Below are 17,712 nucleotides of genomic sequence, written 5' to 3'. Positions count from 1 at the left end.
ATGGAGGAGGGAAGGGCAAACTGCACAAATAAGGAGACAGGAGGAGCCAGGACCATGTCACAGCCCAAAGTCTGCGGAGAAGCAAAGGTTCCAATAACCTAACTTACGTTAGTTAACAAAGGTTTTTTCACATAAAACACGTTCTTAATATTTATATAAATCAACCCCTTTTAAAATGTAGCACTTAACTCTTAATTTGGCTGTCTCACCTTTACCATTTTATGAAGGCACCCAGGTTTCTCTACATTTACAATCTACTTTACATGTGAGCTTTTAAATGTCTTTCTAAAGTATAATTATTTTTATGTTATGGAGTTTAAAATACTGATCTGTGTTTTGTTTGGCTTTTGTCATGGTGAGGGGAAAAGGTCCTTGTACCACAGAAAAGAAGTGAGATTGTTTGCCAACGACAGCAGGAGAGTGACTTTTCAAGCACATGTGTCATTTTAACCAAGTTAGCAAACCAGTCTTACATTTCAGGCTGTTGCTGCTGCCTGAAGCAAAATTAGTGAAGTTTTAAATCTACCAACGAACTCCCTTTTGTTATTTTTGGTGAGATGCATGCTGTCTTTTAACCCTCCTTCCACAGGACTAAGCTGGGAAGACCCCTCCCTGCTCCGAGTCCTGTGCCTTCTCTGTCCCTTCCCTCCTGCTCACCACTGTTGATGCTGAACCAACTAGAGAGGTGCCACCTTCAGGACCTAGTCCCTCAGGCCATACTGTGCTGACCTGTAGCCCATGAGGTCAAGACCTCACCCAAGTATTCTTTTTTATACCCATTTAAAGTGGCATCTTTTCATCTCTCACTTCAGCCTGTGTTAATTTTCATTGAAAGACAACCCTTGATTGTTCCCACTTGGGGGTCTCTAATTTTTTTATATTTTTGTTCAGTTTGTTTAATATCTTTTCCCAGAAATATTCTAATTTTTTATTTGGCCTTTTTAAATATAATGTTCAGATACAGAAGGTTTATTTTTTAACATCAGGTTTATAGAAAACAAAAAATTTAGTGAATGTTGATCTTTTCCATTTAAAATTACATTGAATGTTTTGTAAAGAAACATGACTATCATGCCTCAGAAACATTTCATGAAGAACTTCTCTCCTGCTACTTAGTATAAAAATCACTACTGGCTACTGGTCTTCATAACTTCACCTTTTTTCTGAATATATACATATGGATGAATTGAGACCCAGTGTCTTATTTTCTACTTCTGTGTTAGTTACCTTAACATCACTGTTACAAATACCTGAGATAATCAACTTAAAAAGAAAAAAGGTTCATTTTGGCTCACAGTTTTAGACATTCTAGTTCATGATTGGAAAGGTGAACCTATTGCTTTTAGGCTTCTGTGGGAGTGCCAGATGGCAGTAGGGGGCAGCGAGTGATAGAGTAAAACTGCTTGTTTCATGGCAGGGAGCAAAAGAGAGAGAGAGGAAAGCACCAGCTCCCACAGACCACTTAGAGGGCATGCCCCATTATGTAAAGACCTCTTACTGAGCCCACTCTGGAGGTTTCCATCACCTTCTGGTTTCCCCCTGCCGGGGACCAAGGCTTTAGCCACATGGACCTTTGGGGCATATTTAAGATCCAAACTAAAGAGCTAGTGATGTAGCTAGCAGTGCGGCTCAGTGGTAGGGTGCCACCCACCCACCCCCAAACAAACCCAAACTATAGCAACTTGTTTATAAAATAAAGCCTGAGACTCAGAAGAGATGTGTGTTTAACTTAGTCCACTTAGGCAGACAAAGAAATCTTGTGCTTCTGAAATGCCACATGAGCTACAGATAAGAAAAATTGGATACAACCATAAGCAGTCACTCCTAGCCAACAAAACGGGAGCATCTGTCCTTTTTATTTTGGAAGATTTTGTTCACCAAGAAAGATTTATGGTGTAATACTAGTAACAGTTAGGTGAGCAGGTAGGGTTACGAGTGATTTTTTTTTTTTTTAAAGTGTGCTTAACATTTTTGATGAAAATATATAAAGCTCATTTTTAAAAGAGTGACTGTAGGGCTGGGGCTGGGGCTGGGGCTCAGTGGTAGAGTGTTCATAATTGCGTGTGTGAGGCACTGGGTTCGATCCTTAGCACCACATAAAAATAAATTAATAAAATAAAGGTATTGTGTCCATCTATAACTAAACAAATATTTTTAAAAAAGGAGAGTGTAATGGTAGAATTCATCATGCCTTTTTAGGTTGACTTTGAAAGTGGTATCTCTTGCAATAAATTTATTAAAATAGGAATTATTACTTTATTAATAAATATTCTATCCCAAATATACCTTACTGCAAACAATTTTATCTGCTTTTAAATATTGATTAGTTTTCTTTGTTCTTAAACAAGAATTTGTCCTTTTCCTTTAAAAGTTTAACTTTATTTAAAAAATATTATTGGACTTTGATGTTTAAATTTTAAACTTTATTGATTGTCATCATTAGAATGTCCGTAGATACTTACCTTGTACTTACATAGCTTGTGATGATGTCCTTCTTACACACAATTGACTTTTTAGTCAAGATACACATTGGGGCGTCCTCGAAATGAGAAGGTTATCCTGGGCTAACGTTTCAAGGAAACGTCGAGGAGTGGAAGCCACCTTTTAACAGCTCGAAAATGGCCACATTCTGGATTCTTAGCAATCTGGATAACAAGCCACGAAATGAAGTGTCTTGATAAAATTGACAGATAATCTTTATAGGGCCATGTTCCAAGGTCCAGTGTGGTGATGGCTTTTTACCCTCTTAGCCTTTGTTTTAACAGACCCCCAAGGATGTCCGAGAGAAGTGTGTTTGAGTGGAGAGCCGACTGGCTGTGGGAGGCCACTTTCCATCCTGAATCCCTTCCCTCCTCCTCCTCAGGTGGCTGGGCCTCCGGCAGTTGCAGTGTGCTGTGGCCCTCTGCACTGTCACAGCGTCTGATTTCTGTTTTTTCACAATCTTTATGTTTGTGTGGTCACCGATTCAGTTTAAGTTAAGGGATGTTTGTGCAGAGCATTGTATCCTTCCTCACTCAGTAAACACCTGTGGTTGTTTGTGCCAGGCCCTGTACTAGGAGCTGGAGCTGGAGCTGCCGAGAGAACACACAGCCCTGCCATCAGGACCTTGCCTGGGTGATCTAGCCACAGTGAACTCACGCTCGCGAGCGTGTGTGCAGCTCACCTTCTTTGGGGAAAATGCAGCTAATTTTGCCTTGTTTAAAACCAACACCTTGTTTTAATTTTTAAAGGTGAAACTGACATTTGAAAATGCGTATGCTGTAAAAAAGGAAACACACCAACTAAGAAAGAAGAAGGCACAGTCTAACACAAATGATTTAGTCACACTGCTGTGGGGAGAAGAGGCTGGGAGCATCCCGCAGAATATGGTGAACTTGCCTCACATCATCATGTACCTCACGCTGCAGCTCGACTCGGAGATCTCGAAGGAAGAGGTGAGTGACTTGGATGTAGCAGGGCGAGAAGGACCTTTTACTGTCTTCCTAGTAAATGAGCATTTTTTATTTGAAGAAGAAACTACAAGGAATTAACTGTATTTTATTATTATTATTTAAAACTGTATACTTTGTATTCCTGTATATATGAATATCTCACACTACACGTTTTTAAAATAAAAATGAATCGACTATTCAGTTATTTTAAGCTGTAGGAAAAGGTGAAGGGAGAAGGTGTTGTTGCAGTACTTCTAGACGCTAAGGACTTATTTTTTTTTTGTCAGCTTTATTGAGAAATTATTTATATATAACAAATTTAAACAATTTCAAGTGTGCAATTTCAGAAGTTTCCACACGTTTGTGCACTTGTGTAAGCAGTATCACACTCCCTATGATATGGGGCATCTTCATCACCCCAGAGAGTTCCTGGCGCCTTTTCAGGCATTGTCCTTCCTGCTGGGTACAGGTAGTGCTAACATTTTTTTCATAGGTTGTAAATAGTTTGGGTGTCTTTTACACACACACACACACACACACACACACGTATGTATGTAGCGGGGATTGAACCCAGGGGCACTTAATCATTGAGCCCCAACTCCAGCCCTTTTTATATTTTTATTTCAAGACGGGGTCTCGCTGAATTGCCCAGGGCCTCACTAAGTTGGCTGAGGCTGGCTTTGAACTCATGATCCTCCTGCCTCAGCCTCCTGACCCACTGGGATACAGGCATGTGCCAACATGCCTGGCTTATATTTTTAAAATTCATTTCTCAGTGTTTCTTGAACACATTTTTTGGGGGCTTTTTTTCTGTCTTTGCTAGTAAATTGAGTCCTTAGAGATTCTGGATGTTAACCCCTTGTCAGATGTTTAGTTTGCAGATCTTTTCTTCCATCCTATAGGTTGTCTCATAGTCGTGTTGATGGTTTCCTTTGCTGTGCAGAAGCTTATTAGTTTGATGTAGTTCCATTTGTCAATTTTTGCTTTCTTTGTCTTTTGTTTGGGGCCTTGTTTAAAAAAAAAAATTAAAAAATCTTGGCTCAGCCTAATGTTCCAAGACATTTCTCCTGTTTTCTCTTAGTAGTTTCATAGCTTTGAATCTTATATTTAAATGTTTTTTGGCCTATAGTTTTCTTCTTATTTTTCCTTGTGTTTTTAGTTATCAGGGTAATGCTGGCCTCATAGGATGAGTTTGGAAGGACCCGCCTCTTCATTTTTTTCTTTTTAAGAAAAACATAGTATTCTTCAATAAAAAGTTGGTAGAATTCACTTGTGAGCCATCAAGTCCTGGACGTTTCTTTGATGATATACTTTTTATTACTGATGTAATCTCATTGCTCATTATTGTTCTTGTCAAGTTTTTTAACTTCTTCATGATTCAAGGTTTTGCCACCCTACAGTAATGCCACAGGCTGGTATTATGGATCTTTGGGAGACATTAGGATTCAACCATTAACGGTAAACATTAGGATCCAAACCTTACATCTTTGAGGATCTTTGTCTAAACTTACTGCTCGCTTTTATCTTGTGAATCCTGTGGTTCTAAAGTGGGAATACTTTCCTTCAGGGAGAACTTGCTTCTTAGGCTTCTGCCACCAGCCTCGAGCACTTCAGCCTTCCTTGAGGTCTCTGCTTAAAGTCGTGGTCCTCAGCTCAGCTCAGCTCATCTACCTTGCTGCAAGCCCAGGGCTCAGTGTTTTGATTAAAGCTCCTGTGGACATCAGTCCTCAGGACAACCCTGCTGTGGCCTATTGCCCTGAATTCAGTACTTCTAAGGCTTTGCAGTGAAAGGGAATGTTGGAAGAATGTGGGAGAGGCCCTTGGGAACCTCTGTTTTCTTGCATGCAAGCAATTCAGCAAGAGTTTTGCCCCAGCATCTGGTTTTACAAAATGAGAATCTCTGAAAGCATTTACTTTACCATAATGCACCAAATAGAAGTGACATTTTCAATGCCAAAGCCATTTATTCCAAGAGATATAGTTCTCTGTGTTGCTTCTTATGTTAGAATTTAATACTTGAAATGGCAAAGAAGATATTCATTCATATTTTTGCAATTTTCTATTTTCTGAAAAATACATAGAGAGTTGGAGTTAGTAATTCTAATGTCTTGTATTATTGGCTCCTTATATCTTTAAAACAAGTGAGGCATTTAAGCATTTGTTATATAAAACCCCCAGCAAATTTCAGGAATAATTGTAACCAGAATCTCTCCAGATCATTTTGTAGTGGGAGACTGCTAAGACCTTTTGTTGTCCTCGCCTTTCTTTTCCTGGGAAAGTGTGTGGATGTTTCACAAATGAACAGGTCTGTCTGCTGCCAGCCCTGTATCAACACTGTAATTAGGAGAGGCTTTTTATTCATACTGAACAGAGTGGAAGTTGCTGCAAATGCATGCTACTAGAAATTGCTTAAAAATACAGCTAATTAAATTGGTGAGGAACTGTAGAGCTTGCCAGCGCTTTCCTACTGAGCGTGTAAAACCAGAATGGAGCTCTCAATTGACCTTTCTTAACTAGTATATTTTACAGTGAAATGTCAAAGGGTCATTTTGGTTTTTTTGTGAGTTACATGTGTGATAAAAACTTTTTTTCTTCAATCTTGGAGAATAAAGACTATAAACTGAGAGATTTCAAAAACTAATCAAAGACTATTTGTTTAAAACAATGTTTGGTATTTTTATCTAAATGCAGTTAAAGTATTCATTGGCCAAGGTTTATACTTATCAAGTACACATAACAGTAGATCTTAATCAATGTTTGACTTAATTTTTAGAGATAACATAGTGGTTGGTAACTGTTTTTACACTGAAAATATTGCAAAAAATTTGAACTGTGAGACAGAGTGTATTTGCCAACATATCTCATAACAATTTACATATATTGAAATATTTTGTGCTTAGTAAGACACAAAAGCAGAAATATCCAAATTTATCCTGATTTATTTGTCATAATTTAAAAATTGCCTTGGACACAGTGTCATATTGCTTGTATAAAGAGACCAAATCAAGTTGTTTAATACTCTTTACAGAGATGGAGAACCAAAGAAAAAAAGGTAGATATTTAAGGGGTTCAGGTTTTCAACTGTGGCCATATTAAATTTATGGATGTAGTCATTAAATAGTAACTGGAAATTAGTCTGAGTTCCCCATGGTTTCTATCTAGAAATTTTTATTTTGCCTGCTTTTCATTAGTCTTGTGAGAAAAATAGTTGTTTCCTTAAAAGCACAAAAGTGAGAAACAAAATGGTTCATCTCTTCATGTTTTAAAAAGTGTTAGCACAGTGCACAGCCTGATTTTGAAATATGCTGTTTTATTTTGTAAAAGCTATTTTTTTTCCTGGAAACATGCTCTGCTTAAAAATAGAAAATTATTAAGCATTTTGTGATTTATCTTATAGATTCGTATTTCCCATAATGTAAAACAAAATGTGCTCTCTTTTAATGTTTGAATTAATATTAATTTGTGGTATGCAAACCCTTTCAAATTTATGACAAATAGGATTTTATAATATCATGATTTTTTTTCTGTGTGTACGACTTTAATTTCATCTTATATTCTTATTTTGTAAGCTTAATTGCAGATTTTAATTGATTATAAATAAATATTTAATAATTTTACCAAAATGGATAAAGATGATCTTTTAAAAGGCAATATGAAAGGCACTTCATTTAAGGACTCCTAAAAGTTGTATGTGGTGTGTATAGCTGTATAACTCTGGAAGATGGAAATGTCTGTGTAATGAAATACAATAAAATATTAGTATTAGAAATTACTGTCAAGATTAAAATTTAAAACATTTTGAAATTAAATTAATTATAATTTTAATAATCAGTATCCTAGTATATATTTTGGTACCATGAGCAATTGGCAATCTCTAACCAATTTTCAAATGCTAGTTAATGTGTTCAAATTCCAAGCATACTTCTCTCCTTGTGTTTGAATAAAACTCACACTGAAGTCAGAATTCTTTTTTGTTTTGTTCTTAATACAAAGTCTGAACCATCCATGACAAAAATAATGGCTGGAAATTCAGGAGGGTTATCATTTCTGTTTCCTTTCATTTAACAGCAGGAAATTCTTTATCACTATCCAATGTCTGAAGCATCTCAGAAGCTTAAAAGTGTAAGAGGAATTTTTCTTACACTCTGTGACATGCTGGAAAATGTAACTGGGACACAGGTTACTAGGTAAAATTTTTTATTTAGCTTTAACTACATTTCTTTCAAGTTCTTTTCTTTGATTCTAACAAAATGCTAAATTTATCTATCATACAAATATAATTTTATCTATAAGATAGATGCCTATACTGATATATTGGATAGGATGTCTGAAGAATTTGGTTTCATCCATATTGTTTCCACCAGCCATCTATTAAATTTAGAGTGTAGGTTTCCAGTATAGTTGGATCTAGGTGTTTCATACTTTAATGATGGAGTTGGGCTAATGACCTGTGTTTCTTCATAAAGGTCATGTCTTTTAAACATGGCATTATTATGAGTCTAGGCTTCATGTTTTTATCTCGATGGGTAACTTGCTAGGCAATGCCTTTCAGAACACTGAATTTTTCATATAATTAGAAAATAATCTATTCTTAAAACAACAATATAAAAATACAGAATACTTTAAGAGGAATATTCAGGAAAATTGTCATCTGTGAGGTTTATTCAGTGATGGATAAGTGTGCGTGTGTGTGTGTGTGTGTGTGTGTATACATGTAAAACATAGTCAGTTACAGAGCTATTCCACTTTGATTTATCAAGTCCTGACTGAAATGCCAGGGCCTTTGAGATGAGAAAGCTCAAAATTTTTGAGTTTTTTTTCCTCATAATAAATTAAATATTACAAACACTTTTTCTTCCTTAATATTTTAACAATTTTAGAGTTTAAAAAGAAATTTTATTTCAAGTTTTAAGGTTCCTCATATTAATGATAAAACACCAAGTTAGATTTTCTAGGCTTTAACTTCATTTCCCATCTTCTGGTACAAGTGACGCTTCTATGATTTTATAAGAGGTAGGACCTATAGGACAATAGGAAGAAGAATGAATTTCCTTATTTTCCTAAATAAAATTCATGTTTAACTCTCTGAATTTAGGTATGATATATATAGTTCATCTTCAGGACAGTATTACCCAAGGCTCCATTTAATATATAAATTCACATTCATAAAAGCATACTGCAGGAGTGTTTTTATTTTTATTTTTGCCCTGCTGGGATTGAACCCAAGGCATTCTAGGCAAGTGCTATACAACTGAGCTACTTCCTTAGCCCATTTTTTTTTTTTTTGAAACCACCTCTATTGAGCTATTGTTCATAAACAATATATTTCAGCCATTTAAAAAGTACACATGGGTAAGTGGTTTCAAGTGCATTGACAGATATGTGCGGCCATCACTAAGGTCAATTTTAGAACATTTTAATTGCTTCAAAAAGAAACCTTATGCCAGGTGTGGTGGCACACACCTCTAATCCTAGCAGCTCTGGAGGCTGACATGGGAGGATCACAAGTCCAAAGCCAGCTTCAGCAATTTAGCGAGGCCCTGTCTCAAAATAAAAATGGGTTGAGTATGTGGCTTAGTGTAAGTGCCCCTGGGTTCAATCCCTGGTTACACGCCCCTCCCAAAAAAGAAAGAAACCCCATTTCCTTTATAATCAGCCTGTCTTCCCCAAGCCAAGCCCTAGGCTAATCGGCTTTCTATCCCTAAGGATTTCCCTATTCCAGACTTGTCATTTGATTGGAATCGTATGATGTGTGGTTTCTAGTGACTGGCTTCTTTTCATTTAGCATAATGTTTCATGGTAAAGTCCTCATTTATAAAGAAAGTGTGTTTGGAGTGACTCAATGTAGATTTGCTTTCCCCCTTGATTGTATAGGATAAATGTCATTTTAATTAATAGTTAGATCTTGTTATTAGTAATTAGGTATGGAATTAAAATGCAGAAAGTAGTAAATACAGTTAGAAAAAGTCTTTTGAGGAAGTGAATAGGAAAATTATTATTTTGGTGTTTCCTTAACAATTTTTAAATTCTAATAATATTAATATGACCATAAGTCTGATATTTGTGCAAAAGTATATTTATTTTAAAACTTCATTTGAAAACAAAAATGATGTTCTTTTGGGATAAAAAATCTGTTTAATAATTCATATTTAAAATCCCACACACTTGGGCTGGGGTTGTGGCTCAGAGGTAGGGCGCTTGCCTAGCATGCATGAGGCACTGGGTACAATCTCCAGCACCATATAAAAAAACTAAATACACAAAATAAAGGTATTGTGTCCATATACAACTAACAATATTTAAAAAAAATTTCCCACACACTCTGTTCTCTGTATTTCCATAGTTATTATCACATTTCTTTTGAGAACACATTTAATTTTTTTAGCTTTGTGAAACAATTGAAGTACAGTAAACTGAATATGTGTAATATATTCAGTTTTATCAATTCTGGAAGTTACAGAGACCACCTGAACCACTACCACAGTGAATATCTCCATCACCCCAAAAGTTTCCTTGAGAACAAGTTTAAACCTGATATATGTTTTTGTTACTTATTTATAGTCTGTGTTTCCTATTGAATTATCATCTTCTAAGCTGGGATCATGTCTGCTTTCCTTTCTTTGAATTATCTTTAGCAAATCATGCTCAAGAATAGGCAGTCACAAGAGCTTTATTAAATTGACCAATGGGGATGGATGGCTTTCTTTTGAAAAAAGTTGTGCATAGTCACTTGTGTTGACAAAAGAATTTCAGCTTTTTAAAAATGCTGAGTCTACTTTTTTTGGCCTAGAATTTGTTGGGTTATTTCTGTTTCTGTTTTTAAAATAGTTTAGAATGTATTTTGTCGTCATATAATTCCTTGCCTTTTCTGTGTGGCAGTTAGGTATATGCCAAGAAATTTGCTTATTGAGTATTCAGTTCTTAAATCATACCATATGTAATTTTTTATGGGTATTTTTTATAAATTTATGACATTTAAAAATATTCTAACTTTATTTTAAATTTATTTTTCTTAGCTCATCTCTCCTTTTAAATGGAAAACAAATTCATGTGGCTTATTTGAAACAATCTGACAAGTTGTTGTTAATTGGCTTGCCTGCTGAAGAGTAAGTTGACATTTTTGTTTACATTAAAATTATTTCTAAAAAAAATTAACAAAACCTGTTTCATTAAAATTGACATTTTTGTCAAACTGTAAGCTGCTTAAACATTTTTATGCTTTAAAGGTATGTTACTTAGTGAGATAGTTGTCTGTATCCAGTGTGAACACTATAGAAAGGTGCCACGGAGGCCCACCTGGACCAGTTAGTAAAGCTGGGTGCTCAAGACACTTCCCTTCATTGTGGCCAGTACAGAGTTGGCCGAGAGATGATCTGATCCTCTGCTCAATCTTTTGCCAGTACTGTGGTTTGGATTTGGCATGTTTGCATTTTTTTTTTTTTAACTGTTGGAGAATTTGAAGAATTAAAGGACAGCAGGAGGGTGTTTTACCCTAATGCTGAATTCTCTGACAAAAGAATGACTTCTCTATTGCTGTTTCTTTTATCATAGTCTTCTTTTATCATAGCTTCCCTCGTAATTTTTTAAAAAAAAATTTTTTAGTTGTAGGTGGACACAATGCCTTTATTTTTATGTGGTGCTGAGGCTTAAACCCAGTTCCTCACATATGCTAGGCAAGCGCTCCACCACTGATCCACAACCCCAGCCCCTTCTTCTTAATTTTTTTGCAAGTGTTTTGAAATATATCTCATATTAGTAGTTGGAAATAAAAATAGTATTGACATTTATAATGAAATGGCCACTAGCCCAGGGACTGCATTAGATCCCTTTACATTTATGAATCTCATTTAACCTTCAAAATCAGCTCCAGATACACTAGTGATTGCTGACTCCATTTTACAGATGAGGAAACTAGAACCAAGAGAGGATTAAATAATTTGCCATGGGTTATATAGTTAGCAAGAGGCAAAATTGGAAATTGAATAAGGGTCTGTCTGAATTTTACTACACTGACGCTGTAATGTCATAGAAATCAGAAACCAAGCAGGAAACAGAGTACAACATGGAGAGCAGCCCCAAGGAGATCGATTTAAACTACTGTTAGAATGGTTGTATATTGCTGTTCAGTGATTCTTCTTTAATATTGAGATGTGTTTATTAAACACAGAAAGCTAAGATTCAAATTTATATGCAGCTAACACACAGAAAAAACTGAATACCTACTGAATGCCACTCATTGTTATCTGGCACTCCACAGAGAGGACTTCACTTGGTAGTAACCATCCAAGGGCTGAAACATTATCCCTATTTTTATTTTTTAATTAGATCATTATAGTTATACATATGGGTTCATTTGAACAAAGTCATACATGCATGAAATTGATCTGTTCAGTGATTTTTAAAACCTGTAATTTAAATTCTCACCTAAACTTTAGAAATGTTTGGGCAACCTTTATGGAACTGTGAAACACAGTATCCTCCTTGGGTCCACAGAACCATGGCATGTGGTCTTCCAAATAGCGATCAAATACTAAAATAAATACTATAGTATGTGAGTGATAGAAATTTAGATAAAATTTCCTTTATTGTTTCTCTAGGGTTTAAGCTTCCCAAGAAAGAAAAAGGTGGACCAAAAAGTACATTATCCTGACAATCTGAACACAAATATGATTGTTCTCTGTTACTAATGACTGTGTTAACCAAATTTCTTTCACATATAACTGAACATTAATTGTCGGTCTGTAACAGTCTCCAAAAAAATGTAAGGGTAATTTTGGGCTGAGGATATGGCTCAGCAGTAGACCTCTTGCTTGGCACGCACAAGGCCCTGGGTTTGATTCTCCAGGACCAAAAAAATCAAAGCCCACAAAACTTAGTGATAATTCAAACCCAAATAGTGATCATTTATTATCTTATAATGGTTGAGATAACAACACTTTAGGAGCAACATGGTGGGTGGTTCTAGCTCAGGGTCTCTCTCAAGGTTGCAGTTCAGTGTTGGGGAGGGAGAGTCATCTGAAGGCTTACCTGGAGCTGAGAATCTGTTTCTGAGGTGGCTGTCACCCATGGCCACTGTCAGGAGGCCTTAATTCCTTGCCATATGGACCCCTGCATAGAGCTACTTGTGTGTCCTCAGAGCACATCAGCAGGCTTCCCACAAAGCAAGTGGTTCAAAAGAGAAAAGGGGGTAGACTGTCATACTTTATAGCTGAGTCTTAGAAGTGACACTCTGTTATTTCCACCACATGCTATAGGTTAGAATTTACTAAATCCAGCTCATACTCAAGGAGAGGAATTGATCTTCACTTCTTGATGGTCTGTTTTACCATCATATGTAGGAACTCAAGAGTTGGCTGCAGTAAACAATTTCAAAATGATTGTGTTTTGAAGGTGACTTTAGTTTGGGACAGAAAGAGAGACAATGTATCATAAATGTGGAGTTCAGTTTCTTTAACAGGAAAGGATAATAGTACTTTGACATACACACTAGATGACAGCACTTTTTTATTTCCCCATTTTATTCTTGGTGTATATAGTTGCACATACTGATGGGATTTTTGTTACGTATTGGTACGTGCACGTAGTGTACACTATAACAGTGTAACTTGGCCAGTATCACTTGCCAGCGCTTTCCCCGGTCTCTGCATCTCCCACCCCTTGGTCCCTTTCCCCTACTCGTCTCTCTTTGATTTTCATGAGATCGACCCCCACCCCCCCCCTTTCTTTTCCTTTTTCCTCTCTAGCTTCCACTTGTGTGAGAAAAAATACCTTCCTTGACCTTCTGAGTTTGAATTATCTCACTTAACATCCATTTTGCTGCAGATCACATAATTTCCTTTTTCTTAGAGCTCAGTAAAACTCCATTGTGTATAAGTACCACATTTTCTTGATCCATTCCTCTGTCGATATTCACCGAGGCTGGTTCCACAGTTTGGCTGTTGTGAATTGTGCTGCTCTAAACACGGGAGTGCATGTGTCACTGCAGTGGGATGACCTTGATGCTCTAGGATAAATAAAGAAGTAGTGAGCTGGGTCACACAGTAGTTCCATTCCTGTCCTTTTGAGGAACCTCCATAATGGTTTCCATGGTGGTGGTGGTACTTCACAGTCTCACCAACAGTGTGAAAGTATTCCTTTTTCTCCATATCCTCCCCAACGTTTATTATTGTTTGTATTTTTGATGGCTGTCATTCTGATGGGAGTGAGGTGAAGTCGTTGAAACCTCAGTGTAGTTTTGATTTGAATTTTCCTAATTGCTAATGATGTTGAACATTGTTTCATATATTTGTCGATCATTTGTGTTTCTTCTTTTGAGCAATGTCTGTTTAATTTGTTTGCCCATTTATTAATTGGGTTATTTGATTTTTTGATATAAAGTTTTTTGAGTTCTTTATATACTCTAGATATTAATCTTCTGGTCAGAAGAGTAACTAGCAAAGATTTTCTCCCATTCTATAGGTTCTCTCTTCATGTTCCTGATTGTTTACTTGGCTGTACAGAAGCTTTTTAAATGGATGCCCTCCTTCCCTCATTGTTTACTGAGCTTTCAGGGTCCTGTTGAGAAAGTCATCGCTTTTGCCTAAAAGCTGGAGTGTTGGGCTGGGGTTGTAACTCAGTGGTAGAGCACTTGCCTAGCATGTGTGAGGCACTGGGTTCGATCCTCAGCATCACATAAAAATTAATAAATAAAGGTATATATAAAAACAAAAGAAAAAAAGCTGGAGTGTTGAACCTATGTCTTCTCGTAGAAGCTGCATAGTTTCTAATTCCTAGGTCTGGGATCCATTTTGAGTTGATTTTTGTTCAGGGTGATAGGAAAGGGTCTATTTTCATTCTTCTACATATGGATAACCAGTTTTCCTAGCACCATTTGTTAAAAAAGTCTGTCTTTTCTCCATTGTATGTTTTTGGCACCTTTGTCAAGGATCAGATGACTCTGTGTGGGTTTGTCTGTGGGTCTTCAGTTATGTTCTGTTGGTCTCTATGTCTGTTTTTAGGCCAGTACATACTGTTTTTGTTACTATAGCTCTGTAGTATAATTTGAAGTCAGAGATTGTGGTGCCTCCAGTATTGCTTTTTTGTCTTAGATTTGCTTTGGCTATTTTGGGTCTTTTATTCTTCCAAATGAATTTCAGAACTGTTTTCTAGTTCTGTGAAGAATGTCATTGGTATTTTGATGAAGATTGCATTGAATCTGTATATTGCTTTGGGTAAAATGGCCATTTTAATAATGTCCTCCTATCTATTCACTTTCAGCCTGTGGCTGTCTTTGCCTGCTGCAAGGTGTGGCTCTTGCAAACAACATATAGTTAGGTCTTGTGTTTTAATTCCCAGCCTATATCTTTTAGTTGGAGAGTTGAGACCACTTACATTCAATGTTATTAAGAGAGATGTGTAATAATTCGTGCCATTTTGACTTATGTCTAATGTTTAATGTGGTTCTGTTTCTCATTTGCTTAGCTACTCTTCAAATGAGATTTGTTCATTTGTGGCCTCTGGGGTTTTGTTTTTGGTTTCTTCTGTTGGAATATTTCTTAAGTAAGTTCTGTAGTGCCAGTTTAATAACTATGAATTCTTTTAGTTTCTGCTAATCTTGGAAGGTTTTCTCCTCTTCTTTGATTTTGAAAGATAACTTTGTTGGATATAGCAGTCTTGGTTGTCAGTTTCTTTCTTTCAGGACTTGGAACACAAGTCCTTTGAATTTGTACGGAGAAATCAGAAATGATTTTTTAAAATTTTTTTTAATATTTATTTTTTAGTTGTAGTTGGACACAATACCTTTATTTATTTATTTTTATGTTGTGCTGAGGATCAAACCCAGTGCTTCACACATGTGAGGCAAGTGCTTTACCACTGAGCTACAGCCCCAGCCCCTCTTTTATTATTTTCCTGAAGAGGTTAGCCATTCCATTAGCCTGCATGTCAAAGCCCTTCTCAATTTCAGTGAGTCTTAAATTTGGTCTCATAACGTTGTCTTGGAGTTTATATTCTGATTATGGTTCCTTCTTTTCTTTAATGCTGTCTGAATGTTCAAGGCTGGCCACTCTGTCTTCCAGCTCTGAGATTCTGTCTTCAGCATGGGCTACTCCATTAGACTTTTACTGGTGGGTAGGGCATGGGTCTAATCAGGTTCAGGGTCTTCATCAAGTGATGTCTGCTCTGAAGAGATGAGATCAGCACACTTCCAGGGCTTGGCAGTTGCTCATCTCTATCAGAAGTCTGGATCTCAGGAGCCTCCCAAGAATTCTGCTCACAGGTCAGGAAGCTAATCCTTCACATATTCTGCTACCCAGGAAACAGCCCTCCAGGCTTGGTCCCTGCAGATATTCACACCTGCCTGTTCAGATTCCTCACTCACTTTAGCTTGTTATGTGACCCCCAGACTCAAAGGAGAAATTAAGTGGGTTCCCCTTCACTTTTCGGCTTGAATCCCCCTGAGGACAGTCTTCTCTGTGCCTGTTTCACTTCTGTCTGGTAGGTAGACTTTAGGCCACATGGCAGGCACTTGTGGGGACGGTCTGCATGTTTGCCTGATATCCTGCTCTCAGAAGCTGCAGTATGGCTGCCTCGAGCTGCCTCCTTCTCAGCTGCCCGCAGCCATTGGGAAAAAGCATATAGTGCATCGTGTTGCCTCTGGATTGGCCAAGTTCAGGCCTCTTTTCTTGTCTCAGGATTTTCTGTACCAAATCTGTGTTTCCTCTCTCTCCCTCTGTGATGAATCAGTGTCACTAAAGCTGCCACTGCCATAACAGCTTGGCTCCAATATCTCCTTTTTCTTTGTTTAATGTACCTAAATTTCTGAGTCTCTAAGACACTATGATTGTCCAATATTGAATTTTAGTGAAATTCTTCTTTTGCCCACCTCACTAAGGAGCAGTTCTCCCGCTACTTGAATCCTGAGCCATGGAGCAACTAGGAATACAGTCTTCCTCTAGCCTGGTGACATCTTGAATCCTGGTGACAGTGCTTATAAACAGCTAATGTGTGTTTTGCTGCCTTAAAAGGGATTATAATGACCTGGGGCTAAGAGACTTCACTTTGCCAGAAGGTTGGATTATGAAGAACTAATAAGACTTGGAGAACATCCAGAATAAGATAATTTATGATGTGATGTCAGACAGAGTAAGACATTTGTCTTTCAGACTTTTGTTGTAGCCCAAAAGGCAAAATAGGGGAAAGAGAAAACACCGTGATAAACTGAAGGCCGCATGGGCAGGTGGGGAGGAACGATAGCCCACCCAAAGGAACTGAGCAGAGGCACTTACCTGCATGCTGATGGTATCTGCCATTAGGCACACGTTTCCACAAGAAATTTTTATCCTGGAGCTAAAAAAGGACTGTTACTGCTGAGGTCCCATAGGTGTATGCCCTAGCCAATTTCTTGGTCTTTATTACTCAGGGAGGTGGAAGGATGTTATCTTCCCTACACGTTTATGTCTTTCTGTCCTAGAAAAGTAGGCTTGATAAATTAGAATTAACTAAAAAATCCCCTTGATTCTCTATCCTGGTCTTCAATTAAAAAATAAGCTCTAGCTGCCTCTTAACCCCTCTTTTAATGCTCCCGCCATCCACTCTGTTCCAGCTTCTTTTTCTTGTCTATTTTGGTTTAGATAGCTGTGAAAGACAGATATTACTCTCACTTGTCAAACTGGGAAAGTGGATTGAGAGATGTCGTGCAGGCCTCAGTGTCCTGAGTGTCTCTGTATCCCCAGCGTGATGCATATGGTTCCCCCTTCCTTGCCTTAAAGCCACCACCTGTGTGCTTCTCTCTTCACCGCTCGGCGGAGTGAGAAAAGGGCTGTCCTGCAGAGTGTAGGGCAGGCACCTGATTACTTGCCGGTGTGAGTGAGCTACAAAAAGCTTTCAGTGGTCAGTGGGCTGCAGTGAACAAACAGCAGGAACCTCCTGAAGAAAACAGCATGAGGTGGCCCAGAGAACACCTTTGAAGCCAAGGTGGGTGCTTCCAGCAGGCTTCCCACCGCCTGGCCTTGCAAAAGCTCTTGACCTTCTGGACCTCAGTTTGCCTTTGACATAGAGGGACCTACCTTGCAGAATTCTTACAAGCCTTCAGTGAGAAAATGTAAATGCATTTCTTTCTTCTGCTCTCTTTCCTTTCTCCACACGTCATTTCCTTTCTTCCATTGTCATGGAAGGCGGAGGTTCAGTTGAGATCTGGTTAGTACTGGAAAGTGTCAAGAATTTTCCATTTTGCTGAATTCGTTTATTAGCTCTAATAGTTTCTTTGTAGAGCCTTTTGGGTCTGCTAGGTATAGAATCATAT

At 37.5% G+C, this 17,712-nt stretch overlaps 1 protein-coding gene across 3 annotated transcripts in view; it reads left to right on the top strand.

Moving 5' to 3' along the window:
• Window positions 1-17,712, top strand: part of Intu (inturned planar cell polarity protein) — a 97,263-nt gene that overhangs the window by 41,302 nt on the left and 38,249 nt on the right. For all 3 annotated transcript variants that reach the window (XM_058584071.1, XM_046459573.2, XM_046459574.2), the window contains exons 4-6: window positions 3,231-3,434; window positions 7,500-7,618; window positions 10,448-10,537. In XM_058584071.1, the coding sequence (XP_058440054.1) occupies window positions 3,231-3,434; window positions 7,500-7,618; window positions 10,448-10,537 (413 nt within the window). The remainder of the gene's footprint in view (window positions 1-3,230; window positions 3,435-7,499; window positions 7,619-10,447; window positions 10,538-17,712) is intronic.

This window comes from Marmota monax, unplaced genomic scaffold (genome assembly GCF_021218885.2).
Source record: "Marmota monax isolate L192 unplaced genomic scaffold, Marmota_monax_Labrador192_F-V1.1 WCK01_AAM20220418_F8-fsc00039, whole genome shotgun sequence".
In the NCBI taxonomy this organism is placed as follows: Eukaryota; Metazoa; Chordata; class Mammalia; order Rodentia; family Sciuridae; genus Marmota; species Marmota monax.
This window is presented reverse-complemented; position numbering and strand designations above follow the sequence as displayed.